The sequence below is a fragment of the Calonectris borealis genome, chromosome 3 (genome assembly GCF_964195595.1).
Source record: "Calonectris borealis chromosome 3, bCalBor7.hap1.2, whole genome shotgun sequence".
In the NCBI taxonomy this organism is placed as follows: Eukaryota; Metazoa; Chordata; class Aves; order Procellariiformes; family Procellariidae; genus Calonectris; species Calonectris borealis.
The window spans coordinates 104,871,712-104,894,723 of NC_134314.1; the positions used below are offsets into that span (position 1 = coordinate 104,871,712).

General features: G+C 36.9%; 1 protein-coding gene across 1 annotated transcript in view; it reads right to left on the minus strand.

Moving 5' to 3' along the window:
- Positions 1–23,012, minus strand: part of USH2A (usherin) — a 391,128-nt gene that overhangs the window by 99,168 nt on the left and 268,948 nt on the right. Inside the window, exons 43-49 of the mRNA XM_075147080.1 lie at positions 20,434–20,768; positions 17,102–17,224; positions 14,228–14,391; positions 11,919–12,128; positions 10,373–10,575; positions 8,448–8,560; positions 1,542–1,740 (exon numbers count right to left, since the gene is read on the minus strand). Coding sequence (XP_075003181.1) covers positions 1,542–1,740; positions 8,448–8,560; positions 10,373–10,575; positions 11,919–12,128; positions 14,228–14,391; positions 17,102–17,224; positions 20,434–20,768 — 1,347 coding nt within the window. The remainder of the gene's footprint in view (positions 1–1,541; positions 1,741–8,447; positions 8,561–10,372; positions 10,576–11,918; positions 12,129–14,227; positions 14,392–17,101; positions 17,225–20,433; positions 20,769–23,012) is intronic.

Below are 23,012 nucleotides of genomic sequence, written 5' to 3' on the forward strand. Positions count from 1 at the left end.
CTGGAATAATTTATATTTTGATTTGAACCCCTCAAATAGCTCACTTCCTTAATTACCGTCTTGTCTGACAGGGAATCTTGTGAATACATATTGTTTGCTTTAGTCACGGAACATGTGGTGATGCCTTTGACAAATAGGGACACAATTTCATTACATTAAATCTTACTTTCAAACTAAGAGTTTTCTACCTCATTTGTCAATAAAAACCATTACAGACTCCCGCTACGCTATTGATCCTACTCCTAAACAGGAACTCATATGAAGATTAACCTGAAAATAGCCATAATTTAAAAATACATCTGACAAATCACAATGGATCCCATTCAGAGCTGCTCATCATTGTCCTGTAACAGCCACCCACTTGTAGCTGAATCTAGATAGATTTTCTGTACTGGAGAATCTGGTCATTACGCATTTAGTCAAGGAAGAATTTGAGGGAGGGGAGGAAAAAAAAAAAAGCAAGTCATGTTAACGATCACTCTTTGCCATGCAGGGTTTGAGGAATGATTCCTCACCCACAGAGAAGCTTTATAGTTTTACTAGGGTTTTTGAAATTCTGCACACACCTAGAAAATTTCCCATGGCCTTTAAGTGGTCCAGTGTGATCACTTTATGCCAAAGGAGCCATACGAACTACCATCATATGCTCCACAGATTCCTGAATACTTGAGCTGACAAAGAATCTCCTCTAGTAGTTTACAGTGTGTCATCTATGGCACGCAGCTGAGCAAAACTGATTTTTCCAAGTGGGATGCAAAAATACATAGAGAGATCTATATACATATATACCCACCATGTAATTTGGCACAATGGGATTGGATCAGTGTATTCAAGAGGTTGGTACTGGGATTCCTCACACTTCCATTATACGCGGCTTGTGAGTTTTACTTTGGATCAGATGCAGCCTGATTCCTTGGGATGAACATCTGCACTATGCACGTGGAACAAAGCTTTCTGAAGGAAGAAACTTCAGATACATGCTTAGGAAGTGAGGTGGTTCTCAGACTGGTTGGGAGCCTAAAGCCCCCAACCAGAGCTGGTGCATATTTGAAGGATTTTTGAAACACAGGTTCTGGCTTAGCTTCCTGTGCAAGGGATTTAGTTCGCATGTATTAAAACCACTTCTACACTGAACCAGCATGTAGTAAATGAAAACAATCTGGGGATTCACTTCAGAACTGCACTGCTGCTCCAAACCAGTGTTAATGCAAGACACATTCATAAATGGTAACCAATTCATTTCTTCTGGAAGGAGAAATAAATTCAACAATCACAGACTTAAGACAACAGAATCACTTGTCATCAGCTGACGCACCTACACTGCTGGAGATTTTTGCACAGCTATCCCTGTAGTGAGCTCTAACATCCATATTTGATTTTAAAAAGTTTCACGACATGTATCAGAGCCTTGATTTTAAAATATCAAAAGAAGCAGAACCCTCCACTTCCCTTCCTCTGATAATTAAAGAGGTTTGGTTTACACACTTATTCCTAAAAGTATAATTTTTCATTACACTGCTAACTTAAGAATATACATGTACCTTCAACTCTGGATGATAACACACTTCTCCACAGATATTTTCATGCTTTTTACATTCTAATGAGATGCACATTCTATTACTTTTGCTGCTCCTTGGAGTCTTTGATGGGGTACACCTCTGCCATGCTTTACGTAAGAGTTCATATCCCAGGATAATGCCATTTGGCTGTCCTGGTGATGCCCAGTTGATTTGAAGAGATCTACAATAAGCAGAAAATTACCATCTGTTAAATTATTGAAAGTATTTATGCTTCTCTGGATACTTACATTCAAGGATTAGCATATAGTAGTTCCATTTTATACTAGTTCACATGGAGTGAAACATTTTGAAGTGTCCAAAATGTTCCTCTGGATGGTGAATTTCACAGCTGCTTTAATAACCGAAAGGTGTAAAAGTTTGAAAAAAGTGTCAATATGTGCTAATACTCTAGGAAAATAAATCACACATGCAATTCAAGTCCTTAAAGGTTGCTATTTGAAAGACATCTCATTCATACTTCTGGAAACTTATGTGTAATAAACTTTCTAGCATTTTACTCGTTTCACTTCAGTGGTAAGAGAAAGGATTCAGTATGCCTTCCTGGTGCTACAGCAAAGGCGTGAACTATTGCCAGGGCTGGCGTGACCGTTCCATTTTCAGATAGGAATCTAGCAGAGGATGGGCAGCTGGGGGCAAAGGACCACCCCCTGCCCTCTGAGCTGTCGCCAGTGCAGCTTACTCACATTGTGCTCAAGTCACTATTTAGAACAGATTTGTATTCATCTTGCCTTTTCCCTGCTTTCAAAAACATTCTGCAAAAAATGTACGTTGCTTTGAAATGTATTCTTCAGCACAGAATTAAAAGAAAGAACTCATCACAGCATCAGTAAGGACTAGTTCTCTTCTGTGCTTAAATATTTCCATTGACATAAAATTAGAAGTGTAAAATGCAAGTGTTTATCACAAGTAAGACTCAAGACTTCTGACTTTGAGCAGAAAAGCACAACTGCAGCAGCCAGCAAAAGACTGTCTGTAAAACAAAATCCTGTTGTTGATTTCAGGTTTGATATCAGACCATCATCAGTTTAAGGAAGAAAGTGTCTTAAGGGGAAAAATCATGTTAAACTGTAGCATGCCTGTCACTACTAAAAACGTGCAGATATTGGCTCCAAAATCTCACTTAATATTACAATTAAAAAAAAAAAAAGTTAAAAGGGACATTTGAAACAGAAATTTGCTCTGTCTTTTATAATGTACACATTTGACATTGGTATTTCACATGAAAACTTCATTTCTTGCATAATCATTCTGGAATGTTGCATAAGACAAATTTCTTTCACTATGACTCTCTTTGGGTAGAGAGAATGCTACATGTAGATCAATAGGAGGACTGACAACGTTGCATAGTATATACTTAGGCTCCAAGTACCTCTTTTTAATCTCCATGTCCCAATTACACAGCCACTGTCAGAATGCCAGTGACATCATAAATTAGCATTAATTTAAAGTGAAAATGTTACAGTGAAACAGCAGCTGCTGAGATAAACTTTGACATCTTAACAGAATAAAAATAACTGAATTATTATTTCACTTCCTTGAGGTATAAACAGAGGAATACACACAGCAATAAGCCTTTGCAGAACAGGAATTAATGTCACCTATGAAGGAATAACTTCATAGGTGACTTGTAGAGTCACCATTATCATTCCAAGGTCTTCATCTGAACCATAGATTTAATTTCACATTCTGTACATGGCTATTTTGTATTCACTAGATATTCTACCACATGCACATGAACACACACTCATGCACATACACAAATGTCTACATTTAAATAATGTTACAGGACCTAACTTAAAAACATAGAAGCAGGAAAATATATTGTATAAACTTCAGAAAAAAAGATAAAAAGAAAAGGAAAAGAAGGGTAGTACTTCAATCTTTAAAAACGCTGTTGTAACTCTCCTGGTCTTTGCACGGTAGAGATCACAGGAGCAAAGAAAGCATTTCCAGTCATATTCTTTAATTATTTGCTTTCTGCAAGTTTCATTCAGACCCTCAAGAGTATATTTTCAAAGTATTGTGCCAGTTTTTGCAGCTTTGCAAGTCATATTTCTCTCTAAAATAATTACATATTAGGCTTAAGAATTGATGCAATGATTTGAACATTTTGCCTTTTCTGCAGAGCTCAGCATGTATTTCTTTCTTTTAACAAGCAATCACTTTATTATTATTCAATTTATAGATACACATGTGGGGTGGTCATAGCCAGGTATTGTGTAAAGTTGCAGCTGCACAAGAAAATTACATGGCATGGGAGTTCACTGACCAGTGCCACCGAAAGGGTAAAACTCAGTATGACCTTCCAGTAAAGACTCACTGATAAGCAGACTCCACAATTTTATGAATCTTTCAGTTACGTCTACACCTTCTGATGTTTGCCACCCATGGCAAATTGTGGTGGTTTTGAAAGCGTGACAGCAAGAACAATGCATAGCTCAGTTTAAAAAAATCAGCAGGCTTTTCACAGGACTGCAGAGGCTTTTTGACACCCCCCCCATGTGAACAAATAACCCAGGCTGAGCTAAGAACCTTCATTTTAGCATGCATTGAGCTGTATCATTTGATAGAGCTGCAGAAACATGGGGAGAGAGCCTGCCCGCCCTCTCCTTCCCTTCATCTCCAGTTACTCCCTCTCAGGTAAACCAGAGTTGTGTCTGTGCAGGTAAGTGCCCACAGCCCAAACTACAGAAGCAGACTTGCAAATTCTGGGCACAGACAGATGTACAACACCTGGCATATGGCGTACAGTCCTTGCCTGCCCAGAGAAAACTTCATTTCAAGCATGTGCCATTTGTGATAGTTCAAATGCTGGACGAGTCCCTTCTGTGACTGCTGTCAATGCGGCAAAAATACTGAAGGTAGGGCTCACCTCCCAGAGAAAAAGCAGCCTAACCAGGTTCACAGAAAAGAACTGCTTCAGACTACGAGGTCCATGAGGCACTGCAGCACTTCCAGGAGATAAAGAACAATTTCAAACTGATCCACAAAGTTGTATTTGCTTTTGGTGCAACAGAGCAAACTGAAATCCTTTGGCTCAAGCATGTGAAGACAATTCGTTCTGACATTTCCAGGTAGAGATATTATTTTTTTATACCCATGAAAAATATCAGTATTTCACGTTTGATATAACATCAGACACATTTTGGTAAACCAGACTTCGGAAGAGAAATTCTGTTTTTTGCCTGCTTCAAGTATCACCAGCTTCGAGTCTCCACGAGCCATGAAAAGAACTCCTGATTTTTTTTCTTCAACTCAGTAGTAAAGGTTTAAAACCATCAAGATTAAGAATATAACAAGGCCTCTCTTTTGAATCTTGAAAGCAAATGTCGTATTAGTCTCTTCAAATACAAGACTTAAATTTAAAAAATCACACCAAATCTAAGATTCAATGTCTTTACTTTCAGGAGCTGGAATTAAAAAAAAGTCACAGAAAAATCACAAGATTCACACGACTTTCTTAAGATAGGGAACACTGCTATTATTAATGACCAGTGGATGAAACACTTTCCTCATGAGAAGATCACACATACTGAGCAACTGCTTCAGCATTATTGAGCAAGTTAACTACCTGCTGTATTGTGGACTGCAGTGCTAAAATAATTAGAGAGGCGGTATGACACAGTACAGAAAGTCCGATAAATAGCATTATGCTTCTACTGTTGCTACAAACTTCTCTGTGAAATCTTTCTGTGCCTTGTTTTTCCCATTACTAAAGTAGGGAGAGCGATCAGGTTTCCCGCATGGGAACACTGCCTTAGACACTTCAGGTAAAGGGCTATAAAACTAAGCATACTTGAGAAACCTGACTTTGTATGTTGCCTGGACACACAGGCTGGACTTGACTCCACAGCAATCTTCCCCAGCATTTCATGTGTATTCACATAGTTATGAATCCCTTTATTTGTACTTTCTGCCTATTTTCCCAGTACAGAAAATCAGACTTACTCGTCTTTAGTTCCCCAGATCCCCTTGGAGAAATCTGCTCTACATTGCCTCATCTTCCATTCTTCCAGTACCAAGATCAATTTAAAGGATATTTTACACAGCACAGTAGTTTGACACTTTCATATTTGAGCTCATTTAGAACTCGTAAGCAAATACCATCATCCCAACAATTTATTACTATATGTTTTATCCAATTGTTCTAAAATCTTTCTCACTAACATGTTAATTTGAGATAGTTCCTCCAGCTTATTCACCCACGAACAGCATCTGATACAGAAATCTTCCCAGGCTCCATGATACTGAACATCAAACCAAATAATTCACCCAGCTTTTCTCCCACGGCTTTTTCTTCTTTGAGCTTTCTATTACACCCTGACCATAGCTTCTGGTTTCCCCAAGGCGCATAAAGGGCCCTCTCTTCCTTCATGAAGCTCTGAAGGATTTTAGTTTATGCCACATGGTGTTTTCAGAGCCATCAACCTTTTAATTAAGCACTGAACAGAATTTCTGACAGGGTTCATCTGCATTATGCCTCAGTTTTCTGAAAGAAACAAAGCTGCTACTAAGTATTGTTATTAGGAAAAAAATAAGCATGCTGTATTACAAGGAACAAGAGAAAGAAGAAAACTATTTTAAAGGTAAATGAAGTATTTTCCAACACACCATGAGAATTTGATCCACTACACAAACTTTAAGTCAGCATCCACATGCATACAGTACTCAGAGAACTTTCTCATCTCTGCAATAAAATACAATACTTCTCTATAGAGACAAACCCTGAGGTCCTAACTAAAAAAAAAAATGCATACTTGATTTCAATAACATTTGTTTCTACCTAAAGATGGCCAATGATACCCCCCTCCAAAAAAACAAAACCTAGACAAGAAACATAACACATAACAACAGAACCTGACTTAGGACTTCTGGACTGGGTCCCATACTGTTTTCTATTTGAAGTTTGGCGTTATAAAATAATCATTCCAGGACCGTGACCTTTTGTGCCAAGTTTCAGCCTGAAGCTGAGTTATTAATTGTAAGGGGTGGAAAAGTAAGGTATTTATAATGGCTCCGGTGGTATAACCTTCATTAGAACAGTGTGGATGGAGCTGCTATCAGAAAGACTTCTAAGAAGTTGGTGGGTGAAATTATAATTTATGTCATGCAGCACCTTGAGGCAAATTTTAAAACAATTATTTGTGAATGCTACAAAGACATTATCCTACAGCATTCCCATCAATAATACAGCCCCCCAAACTGATTCAGAAGAGGGAAAACCACCATGATTCCAATTAAAGTCAATAAACCGCACAGTCTGTATTATATCTCAGGTATCCCATGAGCCTATACTCTAGAAATGCTTTTTTTCTCTGTCTGATGATGTCCTCTTGTCTACATAAACTGTTTTTTTGCCCAAGCTTTTTCTTTTATGGAGGATAAATAAGCAAAATTCATATTCAGCCCAGCACCTGCTGAAGCTGTCAGCTGTAGTGTTTGTCATATTTCAGTCAAAGCTGAAGCCAGCCAGTCATTTTTATACTGCACAATCCCTACATACTCGAGGACCAGAATTAATGAATTAGCTATTGATTAAATTCCACTCTAGCAAATCCACCGTGGCAAATAAATGAACTACCGGGGGCACGTGTAGGCCACGGCCAGACATGTCCGGGCAATCGATCAGTAGTTAGTATTCTTTTGGGATATAAGAACAGCTGATGATAATATGACATGTAGGAAAAGGCAGCGTAGAAAGAGAGTCTGTTTCTGGCTGAGCAGATTATAAATAGGAAGGCATTTTTGATCCTTTTGCATTCATGTGTTATGACATATTTAGTCTATATATAATAGCAGAAACATGCATAAGTGTTTGCAGTACAGACAATACAGACAAAGGCATACATAAGTTAAAGCCAAGGGCAAAAGATGAAATCCTGAATTGAGTTCTTATCATCAAACAAGCTTTGACTGTATCTGTATGTGTGACTGAAAAATAGCAAGCTTAATTTCACCCTTATACAGAGACAAATGCTGAATTCAAGCAAAATGTAGAAATGATAAACAGCAAACCAAAGTCCTTAAGAGATTGGAGAAGCAAATCCCTTCTGTTGGCCATTTCCGAAGGCTCAGATGTTAGATTTTTGTTATTTAAAAACAAGATTTTTTTTTCTTTCTATAAAAAAAACACCGCTAATGAGCATACCCCACCAGAAGTGTAATAAAATCACATGAACAATAACATACACACAGGAGGCTAACTGTTTTATTGTTGGTGTAATTCTGAAAAATGTGTTAGCGAGCTTAGTTTTAGTCTGTCTTTGGAAGATATTAACTCCCAAAGAATCACTGTATATGTTACTATTTGGCTGCTTCTAAGGACTGCAAATCTGATGCTCCCTTTACAATTAAGAAGTTTGTCCATGCCTGTGGATGTAGTGGATAGGCAGATCGCAAACAGTGGTTCAAGGAGACATAGATATGCATGCCTTTTAAGATAGCTTACTAATTCTTACTGTTGTGATAGGTGACTTTTTTTCTACCCACACTTATTCTAAGTTTCCATTATCAGCATCGCATTGCTCCCTGAGCATTAATCTTCCTCTTCTTAACTGACAGCAAAATGTGATAATTTTCATTCCTCTACACTTCTTCTCTTAACTACTTCCACTTACGCTTTATTTATTATCACAGCACAGTGATACCCAAATGGGTATGTGCAATCAACCAAGGGCGAGTTTTCTTCAGTTGCTCTTTTGGCCAAAAACTCCAAGACCAAAAATAACAACCATGTAAAATGTTTTCAAAGCATACACTGAATTCTTTTATGCACCTTATTCAATTGAGAGAAGACAACCTTACATTCTGGTCCCCATTCCAGCCACAAATCACTCTGATATATGAAAGCCACCTATAGCATAGTACCTTGAGCCAATTATGTGAATAATGGGTGCTGACAGCTGCTTTGGCTCATCTTCCACAGTTGTAATCTGGGTCCCATTGCTTCTCACACAGGCATACACCGTGCAGGCTTCAATCTGATGAAGAAGAACATGAGTTTCACATACTCAGCTGCGGAAATTATCCAGCTCTGCTACTTGTTTAGACTTCTCTCTTCACCCAAGATTTCGTTCTTTTCTATTTAACATATTCCACACAGCCAGGAAAATACTGCAGCTTTGAGATAAGTATAGCTACCAGAGATATACTGCACTGTATCACATTTTCCCACACCAGTTTCAAAAAAAGGGTACATGCAGCCCTCTGGCACTAATTGCTGTTCTCTGTTAAATTATCGCCAACAGAGTTGCAGTGAATTTGTTTTTCTGTATGTATATGTAGAATCTGGTACACAGCACTGAAAAAAATGTACTTTGATTTGGGACCTTGAGTAAGTTTTCTACACCTATCATATATTCTGACATAAAAATAAGGATAACTTTTCCTTAATATTTTCTATTCCTTCATGTCTATTTTGGAAAATTAAAAGTGAAACATGCAAATAGGAATCATACAGTTTGCTATGAAAAAAGCCACAGAAATAAAAACTTATTCCTTCAATTCTCGGGATTAAACTAAGCAGAGGTAAAGTGAAATAGCTAGTGAAGGATGGTAACATTGTTTCTGTATTGTCAACAGAGAAGTTACTCAAAATAAAAGAGCACAAAAAATGAAAGATAATGCAGAAAGATTACCAGTGAGATGCACATGCATCCAAGATAATATTGTTTCCAGGACAAGAAGAAAAAGAATCAAAAGAAAAAAAAAAAAAGAAAAAAAAAAACCAGCTAATTTCAGTTTTACCTATCACATTGATGCAAATATAAGTCCAGTATAAAGACTAGGAAAACAGAAGAGAGGAATAATTAACATCTCAAGCAACAGAAGGTGGCCGTGGTAAATTAATATAGAGGGTCTATAAGTAAGACAGTACACTGAATTTGCATTGTTATTGAGAAAAGACAAATGTGTTTCCAAGTGGCATTCAGAAAGTCATACGTGTATTCATGGATGGAGGTTTGCTGTTTCAGTGGGGCTGGAACATAGAAATCTGTTATGGTATACCTGTCTGTGATGTTTATTTATGGCCTGTAGTAACTGGATGCAAATTTTCAGAACTAAGTATACATGGTACTACTAAGTCCTTCTCATATATAATGCAAACTACACCTGAATGAAGTAGACAGGTATAGTTACAATTAAGTGTCAAGCTGCATTTCTTGAATATATTAATACAACTTAAGGATAGAAAGATATTATGTATTCTTTTTTTTTTATTCTGCACACAGTATTTTGCCTTTCATTAGATATATGAATAGAGATAGAGAAAGGGAAAAGCAAAGAAAAAATATTGTACTTATTAATAGCATAAAATGTACTACTATGATTTCAGAGATCAGTTCTGCTTCCTCCTCAGAAGGATAAGGAGAAAAAAAATGATAAAAGGATGACAAATGCAATATCATTATTTCTCTGTGCTGATATATTATGCATGCCTGATGTTTCTAAAACAATTGCAATTTTCTTTTAATGAGTAGGAGTAGAATCTTTGCCTCTTTGTAATATATGTTGAGGCTTTGCTAATGTTGTAGCACAGAGCATTTAGGGGAAAGTAAATGGAGTTTTGATGGTTTGAAAAAAGATAATGGAAATTTGTATTATGAAAAGTGTACACAGACCTAAAATATGCTGAAAATAAATTTATGCCTTGTATGTATATATACACAAACATCAGTGGAAATATATGTCCATGTATGTAAAGAAATTCATGAAACAATATTCTGCTTGGAAATACACATATTTTATGTAAGATCAAAGTATGTTACACAATGCAAAAAAGATATTCTAACCTGTATATCATATACAGTGAATGGAGACAAATCTGCTAAAAGAAAGGACCCCGGCTCGTTCATTCCGGTCTTGTACTGCTTATTATTTACATAGATAGAGTACTCTGTGACAACACCATTTGGGTTTGAAGGCGATGTCCAGATGACACGTACAGCTGTACTGTTGATGATGACAACCTCTGGAGGGAACATGCCCTCAGGCTCTAGAAATAAAGGAAGAAACTGAATAAACTCCAGCTGTCTCTGCAAAAGCACTTGTTTAACCAAATGCAGATTAGTATTTAGGTTTAGCAAAGGGTTCACTGCTTATCTGCTTTCCTCTGATGAAGTTATCACAGTCTGTAGTCTTCTGTAAATTGGCTTATTATACTCTCAGTTAGAAACCATGAGAGCTGATGGTAAAATGCTTTATACCAGCAGCATAGTGTCAATCACCAGTAGTATGTGGCCAGTGAGATATGATGATAAATTATTCACCCATCTGCACTGCCAACATAGAAACATTATTTTTATGTCTCCCCAATCCTAATCCTTCCAAAAAAAGAGAAAACCAGAGCATTTTGCTTTTAAAGCAAAACCTGAGACCAAAATACTTTATGTCTGGTGGAATGTGACGTTATCAGCCTCATAGCTGAAGTACTATGAAGCAATATGCAATATTGTCATTATGTAAATGGTTTTGAATGTTGATTACTATAGATAATGATGAAGTCTAACACTTATTTAAAAAAAAAAAACCAACACCTTCCTTAGCGTTAAATTACACAATTATCTAAGCATGTCAGAAATAACCATGCAAAGGCCTATTTTTATCATAAGAACCCATCTTTACCAGTTGAAAAATTGTCCTTGCAATCGATTCTATTTTATAAACAAAGGTGCTGACCTTTGGCATCAGAAAGGAAATGGAATCCTCACTTAAAGTGCTTTGCTAATGACCTGGAACACTTGCTTCTGAGGTAATGATATTATAATGTTTATAATGAGACTTTATAAAGCAAAAAGATTAGAAAGACCATTCTAAACACATTTCAGATTCACAATTATTTTTTTATTTTATTCGTTCCCCTGCCCCTCCCCCCACACTTGCCCACTGACATAGAAATTACTCATAAAGAATTTTCTTTGAGGCTGAACTTACACCTAGAGTTTCTGGTGACTCAGGAAAGGCCCTGTGTATGACTGTCATGTCAAAAGCATATTGCTCCACAGAGCAAATCTTTCACAAAACCCATTAATTGTTTCTAAATTCCACCACTTATTGATATGAACTCAGTTCTAAACTTAGAGCACACAGATAGGAGTATGCAGGAGAATATGAGAACAAACTGGGTTAATATGTGCTATTAGAGCTTTTGCTTCTGTCTCAGTGGGACCGTTTATTGATCTACCACATGATGACAACCAGCACTTAAGCATTTTAGCGTTTTAGCCCTTTTCCCTTTTATACCGGAAATTTTATAATGGAAGGATGACTGATCTCAACCCTAACAAAAATCAATCAATTCTCAGATTTTAAGCCAAGCCGCATTCACTGCTAACCAACCTCCATCTGAAGTAGTCACATGCACAACTTCACTGTTGATGCCGTGGGCTCCGTTAAAAACTTGAAAAAATATCTGATACTCTGTGTTGGGCTGCAAATCATCTATGACCATAGAGTTTACATCAGCCTGGATCCTCAGAGATCTTCTATCATCAGTAGAATTCAAGGAGAGGGTGTAATATGCAACATCTCCTTGCAAATCTTGTAGTGCTAAGAAAAGAAAGGAAAAACATTGGGAGATCAACTGGTAAATATTCAGCAAGTTTTTTATCAACAACATTTATTGTGAAGAGAAAAACAAATTTTATGCAGACCCACTTATTTAAAAAAAAGCAAAGATTCCATCAGGTGCCTTCAATTTCACCCTTGTAAGCAGAGATGCAGACTGCTCTTCCAAACTTGTCAAAATTATTAACAGTTCATCATCCTATCTAGCACTGGAGAAAGCTTTCTTTCTCTAGACATCCCCATGATGACAATGGAATCTGTGAAGTAAACAAATTAATAGGTGAAACCCACTGCTAGCAGTGGTGTGTGGACCTTGAAGCTTGTCACTGCGAAAGGATGGCTTTCACCCAGATAGAAGGGAGAGAGCAGATCAGACTGCTCTGCGGCATTAGTTTAAGATGGAAACCTCAGAGATTTTTTTTCCCTTTTTGCTCCTTCCTTTCAAAAGCCACATCCCTACCCTGCCCCAAAAGTATGGAATTCCTGTGTTAGTCCTCTAGCCATGAATAACGGGCAAGTGCCTATGTCTTAAATTATAGTTATATTCAACTTTACACAGACAACCTTTTGGCCATAGTGAAAATGAAAATCTACATGTTATTATTTTAGAACAAGCATGATAGCATCATGTACATGTAAAGCTGTAATACACTCAGAAGCATTATATTTACAGGGGAAATTTCTTCCTAAAATATGTTTTGCCCGGCACTAGCTTCCCCAGTGAAATGAGGAAAAAAAAAAACCAGTACGATTTTCTGGCTACACAGGGAAGGGCATTCATTGGTCTGAGCTGGTGGATAAACAAGAATTCCAGGCAAGCCTCGCTTCTCCATTTTAGTAACTCAGATATAGTCTGTTATCTTATCTGTCCTTTGTCAAACAGTTTATGTTCAGATCTGATCAAATGCAACTGTGTATCCAGTAGGCACCAAGATGAAAAAAATAATTATGACAAAAACTTTAAGCATTGATACATATTGCTTTAAATGACACACTGATCAGGACTCTGCTGACTGAGAAATAGCATTGATAAAGGCCAGAAGCATATTTTCAGATTTAATAGTACACAGTTTTGTCATAGAAATTCTTAATCAAGAGTGATATGTTATTTTTATTTTAAGTGGTACAGATACAAGTCCTAAATCCTTAGAAGTCAGAAACCTTCAGCAGGTTTTCCAGAAAAAGAAAAATAGCAAGGCAACTTACATTAAGGTCTCCCAAGTTCCCAAAGAAAACAAGAAAATCCTTTAAAAACTAATATTATGAAAAAATGAAACATGGGTATACAAAATAGTTAATATGCTTATTGCAACATAAGAAGTAATAAAATATGATAAGATTTTCAAATAACGAATGGTCCTGTCTTGGTGTTTAACCTTTGCATTCACAAACATATATGAAGGAAATTTCTAAGGTATGAATGAAAATAAAACCAGATTGCATTACCTACATCTAGAAGGTCAGGGGTTTAGATTACTAAGGTAATGAAACTTCAGTGAGCTGCTTCAGATCTATTACATTTGTCAGTTTTTATAAGCATGCTTACTTCAGGCATGCAATTATAAAATAAAGAGACTACATTAGTGGCAATACAGCACCCAGTCCTTATAAAACCATTTGCATGTAAGTCATGAAGAAATTCCCCAATGCTGTATTAGCAAACCAACTACAGAAATTGGCTAAATTCATTTTAAGGAGCAGAGCAAAACGAGAGAGAAAGGGGATCCTCTCATCCTGAAGGAATATATATGTAAATTTTCATACAAAGAGATTAAATACACCACAAAGACAACAGGATTTCGTGTAGTACTACTGTATAGATTTCTCATGAGTTTGCATTAACTATTTCTTCACTTTCACTATTCTCATTCTGCAGAAATAGCATATAATAAATACAAACATGACTGAGAAATAGCAAAATGTGCACATTTCTTTTCCTATTTCTTTCTTTTCCTTTCAAGGACACTTAGGTATATTATAAATCAAGGCAAGGACTGTGTTTCCTATGAGAGCAAGGCAGACCAACATAAGTGATGGCAGGTTAACATCTAGTTACTGGAATAAATACTAAGCACACTTACTTGGTTTTGACCATTCCACTTCTACAGCAGTATGATTAACAGCACGTGCAATGAGGAGACTTCCTTTCTCTGGTAATCCCGCTAATGTAGTAGCTATCACTTCTTCACTTGATGTATATCCTACCTCGTTGTGCACTATGAGCTTGTACTCGTATGTTGTGTACCTAAGACATTTTAAAAATAATTAAATGGAACGAAAAATGCAGACGTAGAAAACACTTGCTGTAAACCTTCTGCCTGTGCCAAAGTTTTGCTGATTCTTCCCTCCCTCTCCAACAAGTGCAGCTGCATGGTTTGCACCAATAAAGACTTTATAAGAGGTGTCTATTTTCTGGAAATAATTCAGCACCATTAACGTGGTAACAAAAATAAAACACATTATTTCACTTCTTCATAGTTGTAGCTTCTGAGGTGTTGAGAGATTATAGCTCAATTCAATATGTAATTACAGCAGTGGCAACCTGCCAAAATTTGGATCAGAATTTAATCAAATGAGGCTTTTTCCCTCTTTTGGGAAACGCATTGATTTTAACTTGCAGAGTGTCATTTGTAAAAGTGATTCGCCACACAGCCAGACTCTCCCACAACAAAAACATCAAAAAAAAGTGCCTAGGAATGCAAATTCGTTTAATAAAGTAATTTTCTTCGGAACTGTGTATATTCCAACTTACGCAGTTTTATTAAATACTTCATGTATATTTAGTAAACCAAGTGACTTTCACTCCGTAATTTCTTCTCTATATCAAATGGCATATTAATGTATTTTAAGTGGGATTTCATAATCTCAAAATTAATTCCATCATAAAAAGCCCCCCACAAAACTGCGCAATCACAGAAACACAGGATTGTCTTGATCAAATTTTCACCGAAGCTGCAGCACTTTGGGATAGCTGTCTACAAACACAATAAAGGAACACACAGCAAGTGCCTAATATTTAAGGATTTCTCTACAAAATGAAAAGTCACTCACATAGTATATTTACTTTTTTTTTTAATTGCTTTACTATAGCACCCTATATTATGCAACCATCCAGTCTGACTTTCAAAAGAGCTAAGCTTTAACAGTCCCACTAAGAAGAAAGCAAACTAATGGGATCTCACTAGCTCTAACTGTAATGATAAGCATGGTAGAAGAACAGTGACAATATACATAACACATCTTATTTCTCTCTCTGCACTTTCTGTTGCTTGCAAAGATGTAGTATTCTCTTGGACATTGTAGCACAGGTGCAATCAAAGATGAATGGAATCTATTCTTGCAATTTAATGATGAGAATTTGAGATTCATTTTTCAAACAGTGAAAGTAAAAGAAGTTTGGCCTAGGCTACTAGAAATGAAAAAGCCATCTGAAAAAAAAATCATTGTGAAAATAAACTTCTGGCAGGAATATAATAAAAAATCACTAATTCTGAAACATGCTTAAAACACGACACAAATAAAAATAGATGCTGATATATGGATTTTCTTTCAGTGAAAAATAAGGCTTGCGTCTCTCTGCAGCAGCATCTCTCCGGCCACACATTCATCCTGAGTTGTTGACTGCAAAAACATAGATGCACGTTGCAGAACCCTCTCCAAAAAAAGCGTTCAGGTGTATCCAAGGGTTAGGCACACTTTTCTGGCCATAGCTCATTCAACCCAAAAGGTCATTGTGCCTAACGATTTGTCATTGGGACCCTGTCAGAATTTATCGCCCCCTCCGAACTGCTAACATAACTGCTGCACACATCAGCGCTGCTGAAATGAGTTAAACTAAAACCAAAGGAAACTCTATGTAAAATTTCAAACATGGTTTAAGAAAGAAATGGACACTTGGCCAGGACTGGGTAAAAGAGCAGCTCCATGATCAATTATTGCAATGGATGAAAACGAGCGGTGACTTTCAGCAAGTAGGCAGTAACAAGCCAGAGGCAGTAGTCCTCGGCTTGGTCTATACCACAGTCTGGAGCAGAGGTCACATCCTGCTGGTTCACACCGTGCTCAGGAGGCATGCTCACATAGCTTTTATCAAAGTAAGTAGAAGCAATGTACAGATATTTGAGGGGCAATGACTGGCATGTAGTCCTCATAAAGCACATCAGCCCACAAGCACAGAGAACACACACGTCCTGAAACCATCCATGAATGTTTTCCCAAGACTTTACCTACAAAAAACCAATGCAGAATCCATGTTGAATCTTCGGTTACAGGTTCTTAATGTGCGTGTCTGCTTGTCTTAAGGGTGGTAGCCTTGACTTCGAGGTGCGGAAACTAAGGTTGATCAAGAGCAAATGCCTTGCTCTATACCACACAGTAGGTCTGTAACATACTGAGAAACGGAACCTACCCCCCATTTCTCAACTCTCAACACTCTGCATTTAACCATAATGAAGCTAACACAAAGCTGCCCTTAAATTAGATCTGCTGAGAGTGCAGTAAGTACTCTTCTTGCCTTTGGAGATATTAAAGCAACTGTTAATTTGCATTTTAAAACCAGGTAAGAAAAACAATGCCGAAATCAAGTTTCAAATGTTTTCCAGCTAGGTCTTCTCAAACATTCATTCTGCCTTTGCCATGACTTTGCCAACACACAAATTAGAGCATATATATACATAAATCTAAATGGTTTGATTGCATGAGCATATCAATGCTAAAATTTCGCAAGACCTGTATTTTCATTTGTTTTTCAGAGCAAAACAATATATGAGTCAGGAATTACAGACTAATAATAAATTCCTGCATATTAGAATGATTAATACCAAAGATGATGACAAAAAATATTTCATTACATAATTAATATGTTCACTACATAAAGACACAAGAAATACTTTGAACTATTAAACATACACTATACAAAATGCCAGCATTTGTTTTTATAGTTTTTGTAATCTCACCTGCTAAGACCCTTATCTTCATAAAACCACTGAGTTCCTGAGTAAATATTGTGCCACAGATTTAAATCTTCAGGGGGATTTGATGCAAGTGGTTGCTGGATTTTACGTCTCAGGAGCTCATATCTAACAAAAAAGACAAGCAGAACACCAGGATTATCTCAACTAATGTTATTACACAAAAAAAAAAATCAGTTTTTTTTTTTAAAGCCACACATTATTTTGTTTTTACAGCTGTAAACTTTCTACGATAAACATTCTTTTTAATGTTTCATGATTTAAAACATTCAATTATGTAAAAAAATCTACTTTGAAAATGGAAAATGAAGCACTTCCATTTGAAAGAATGAGTTTATTTAATGATTTGCAGATTTTAAACTTGTGGAAATGTTATGAAGATCAAGTCCAAATAGCCCGGTAACAGTGTCTTATACAGACTTGACTGATGCCATCTGATAGCTACAGATATGAAATGACAATGTCTCTCTTGCAAATGTGCTGAAACATATAGCATTGTTGTTATTATTTTACTGGTAGTAGCAACTTAAGTGTGCATTTGTGTTTAACATGTGTTTGCAAATAACCACAGTGTAAAATACGGGTGACAAACAGGCGTAGAATGATTTAACTGTTCCATCTGTAGACCTTAGCAAGACACCTTTGTATTTGGGTAGACATTCATGATGTGAGCTTGAAAGACCAAACTATTTCATCGCAGTTTTAATTGGTATCTGAAGCTGTATTCCTGTCTCTGTTCCAAACAGCAGGTCAGCTAAAGCCCATCTTTCATCAGGTAAGCCATGCGACTGCCTGATTGGGACAACATGCCTTCCACCCATTCTGTATCACTCACTCTTTGTCATCTCTTACACAAAATTTTATGGTATTTATCAAAGATTAAATCACTTCATGTCTACACAAACTAAAGAGGATAACATATTTTGCATTTCCTATTCATTCTATGGATTAAGAGAAAACTATACTCTAAATGAAACAAAATTATATTAAGTTGTTCAAAATCTTTAGGATTCTTACTCCTTATTACATTTCACAGGAGTTTTTTAATAGGACTTTTGTTTCAGTTTGATGGTTCTTTTTTAAGGCACCAGATGTTTTTACACTTCCTACCACTTTTAGAGCCACTCTGGAATTGCTTTCAACGGTGAGCTGCAGTTTTAACCAAACTATGGTTGCAATAGTGTTTCCACTGATGCCCAGTAAAGTAGGATCATACACATATATATTCCCTTAAATAAGCAACTTGATTCTCTAAAGGCCTGAGCTGCTGTGTATCATCCGTTCCCTGCCCCCCATTTTGGAGGGGTGTTACTGTTAAATTCCAGCCAAAAGCCAGGCAGATCTTAAAGATTCTCACTTTAAGCACTTGTTTGTGAAAATGTTTCCTTCTGTGTTTAAGCATTCTGCAGAATGCCTTGGTGTGGATCACCACCCCGTTGCAGTGATCTTTCTGACCGCTGGTTTCATGTGTAATTTGACACTTACCTTTTTCAGGTTAAGATCATCTCCAGTCTGATGAGGAAATGTTGGACAATACCATTCCAGATTTGAGACCCTGAATTAAGAGGGTATTTAATAGGTACTGCGTACAGTGATTTCGCATTTCTTCAAAACCAGGAATCAACTGAGAAGCTCTCTTGCAAGAGAGCTGAAACTTCCTGTGCTCCATAGCAGCTAGGATGTACGTGCATGACTTCCAAAAACTTTCGCCCTTGAGTTTGGGGAATAATCCTCAACAGGTACAAACAAACATTGTGCCACTGACCTTAGTGATGCCAAACCAAATTACTGCAGAAGTGGGGAGTAAAACCTCAGAAATTAAATAGTAAAAACTAATTAAACTCCAACTCTATCAAAAATTCAGATGACTCACATGAGTGGTTCATCAATGTCAACAGAACCCAAAGACAGATCATTGCAGTTTTATTAGGAACAGTCCTGGCATATTCTGTCCAATATATTTCATGAATGGTGATCATGTGTAAATCACCCCCACTGGCAGCTGCTGCTGCTACTCTGCTTGCTGCAGACTTCTTGCTCCATCATGCTGTACAGAGCAGCTGCTTCAGTGGTTGTTCTTGTTGAGGGCAGCATGGCACACCATGAAGGAAATGAAGTCTGCAGATGTAGGTTGTGCTGAATTACTTCAATAATGTATGGTAAAATGGTCACGTTGTTAACCCCAGAATAACAGAGACTGCTTTTCAAAAACTTCAAATTTTACTGTAGAGCAATCATCATTTCATTCAGTTGTAGTGTGCCCTAATTAAGCCTGAAGAAAGAGTCAAGCTACTGTGCTGTAATAACATACGCAACTGAAAGGGCATTACATGATAATTATTGAACCCATCACTGCACCTAGAAGAGAGCTACTAATCAGAACATATGGAGTACAGAGATATAATTCCATGCACAATGTTTCCCAATATGTTAAAGCACTAGAATGAAAGATTTGTTTGGCTTTTTTTTATTGTGTATGTATAAAGATATATTGGTCTTTATAAATCTTCATGCACTCGCATTTCTTTTTTTTTTTTTATGTATACCCACACACACTCAGTAATCAACAGATTCAAGTCAAGATCTCCCATCCCATTGGTATAGACAAATCTCAGAAGAGACACCTTTTTCTAGTTCCTGCGGTGAAATTGAGCCAGCTATACCCAGCACTTCCTTGCATTACCCATTTTTGGCTCTGCCACCAAACTTGTAGCATTTTAACTTCCATTTTTCTCACGCATTCTCTCATTTCCAATTTATTAATCAGTTATGTTTTGAAGCTTATTTCATGTCATCATGCTACCACGGTCACTTTCTCTTTATGTAGAATAACCCCCCCAGAGTATTGAGAATATTGGATGTGTTAAATATTTGTGTTCACAGAGATCTCATACTTTTCTTGTCATTTTGTTGGTGGAATGTGTTGCCTGAACTGACCACGAAAACGTGGCTGATGCTGCAGCCCAAACCAGTTATGACTTTGTAAATATCCTGTGCTTGCTCCTTCTGGCTCTTCAGACAGCAGTGATCTGAAAGACCCAGAGCCTTCCCGAATGTGTTCTGCAAAGTAAATGCCACAGTACAGACACACATTCTGACTCCTCATAAGTTCAAAACAATTCAAAGCTCACCGTGCTATCTGCTTCTAGACATACCCACTTTCCATGAGTCTACTCTGGACCTGGACCCTAAAGAGGAACTTCAAAAGGTCAGAAATTAAGATATCACATTATAAAATTCGCATTGCCCAGAATTTTCTGAGTCAAATTTAGGTAAGGAGAAGAAAATTGCCATCTCAGCTGCAACTAAAAGCTTACCTCAGATGAGGACCATTTGGCCTTAGTGGTGGTTGCCAAGAAATGGCAATAAAGGACTCACTGATTGGAGTCACAGACAATGGACTAACACTCTGAGGAACCGTTGAAGGTGTAGTCACGCTGGTGGGCAAACTCTCTGTGCAGCCTCCTAGAAAGCCATCACCTCCAGAACAAGCTATTACAGTGACCGAGTAGTTTGTATAGGGTATAAGATTAGTCACCAAATGACTTAACGTTGATGAATTATTCCCAGTAATGACAATTCGTGGATCAGGCATGCGAATCTCATAGTTAAGGATTTCACCATTCTGTATCAGAGGAGGTTTCCATGAGACCTGAAGGAGGAGAAAAAAGAAAAAATTGAAATAACAGAAGTCTTTCAGTCAGAATGCAGAAATACAGACACAACATGCTACAAATGGACACAAGTGTGATCTCAAGATATGCTTTTCTTTCTTCTTCAAGACAGACTTTATATATAACCTTTCCCAGGTAACTGAAATTTCATTTTCAAAGGTGCATCAGTTAGAAATCTAACCTCCTTTAATTTTAGTGAGGGTTGCAGTAACAGTTGTAGCCATTGAAAAATCTCTTTAGTTCACCAGTAAAATGTGAATGCTCCACTTCCCTTAAAATTCTGTGAAATGTTCAGATGCATTAGCAAAAGTACACTAATTATTATAAGTATCACTAACTGTCATTTATTTTCTTATAGTATATTGCCTGGTGTGCTCATCTATTAGTGGCAGAGTAAAACGAAATCTTATTTTGTGTTTGCACAGTTTTCAGAAAGGTGTAACTGCCTTAGCTCCTATGAGAAACAAGATTTGTCTGTACTCTCTATATGATGAAATATGCAGGTTTTCTCTTTTCTTTTTCAGGAATAAATTACACTGGTAAGTATCAGACAAAAATACAGACACAATTTTCCATTTTTAGAATTACAAAATTATGCTGAGAAAACTTTATCACAAAAAAAAAAATGGAAATTACATACAGAATTCGTGTTATATACACATACTGCTACACTTACTGTGGTTTTAATCTTACTAAACTGAGGTTAGGTTTGGGGGGGTTTTTTTAAGTTTTTATTTTTTTAAATATATTATTCTATATATTTATTCTTACCAGCTCCAGTGAGGAATCACACTCAAATCATTGTACCATAAAGTGCAAGGATGTTCTCAATTCTTTTTTAAGGCTTTTTGCCATGGTATTATGACAGAGGGGACTTTAGACTGACACAACAAGGACATGTAACTGTATTAAAAATCTCAAAGTTTCATAAAGGTAGTGTAAGAGCACCTATCAATCCTTCCTCCTCTAGAAGTTCCAGTGTAAGAAATATACCAGCTTTGCTTTGCTCATCCCTGGGACTGTTTTCCTTGCCATTGGCCCACTCATCTATAACAATTGCTGTCTCTTTTCCTCCCAGGCATGGGATATTAAGGATTGAATCCAACATTGCAAAGAACACAGAAGTGGAGAAAACCCAGATGAAGGTATGTGTAGAATAAAAGAACAAAGATAATATTGAAGTGTCAAATAGTAATACCGAGATACTTTAGTTTAAGTTAAGTTGAACTTTTTCCTTAATTCTCTCCATCTTCTAAAATAAGTATCTTTAAAAAGGTATATGCACAATTACACACAGCCATGGAAACAGAGAAGCTTGATTTATAAAATTATTTTTAAAGGACCCTTGAGGATTAGGAAATGTTGTATCTCAGGTACAGAAGGACCTCTTAGGCCATCAGACTTGTAAGAAACCTGGCAGCAAAGTACTGGAGAAAGCTGAAGGATTTTGATAACACAATCTGGAATACTATTAAACAAAGAATTAGAAACAGGGTGATCTTGAGTAAAGACAGCACAAACAAGATTATTGGTGCCCACATAGGAAAGGCTTACCTCTGGCTAATCATCAAATGCTGTATTCAGATTTCTGTTACTTCTGGCCCCAAATCATGATCAAACAAATGAAGAAAATACTATTGATAAAACAATGCAAAATTTCACAGAAGGTAGGAATCGATTCTGCACCATTCTCACAGACATTGAGCAAAACTTTCATTTTGAAGTGGTTCGTGTGATCTAGCCATAAGCTTAGGAATCAGAGAAGAATGGATGATTAGCACAGGCAACAGAAAATGTTGTTTTCAAGTGCAGGTAGAAAGCACTCAGGTCAGTAAACTTCAGGTGACATTTCCAATCCCAATGTTTTTTGTTGCTGCCATACTGCACGCACTGGATGCACTGTATATGTCACACAAAGAGGGGAATGTGCATGGTTCACTTTAATTTTCAGGGACATACCTTTGAAGTTGCTGGAAGAAGCACAGAAGACTTTAAGGTCTGACACACTACAGAAAAACAAACATTTTTGCAACCATAATAATGTTATTCTTTTTTGAGGTGTAGCACCTAACCTGAAATTCTGCCTCACTGAAGTGTGACTAAAGATAATATATTTGAGGTCTTTTTTAGGAATATTAATACAGTAAATCTGTCATTATCAGTGAAAAAAACCTTCTTACTTGTTGCTTAATGGAAGGTGGCTTCTAATAAAGGAACTGTAT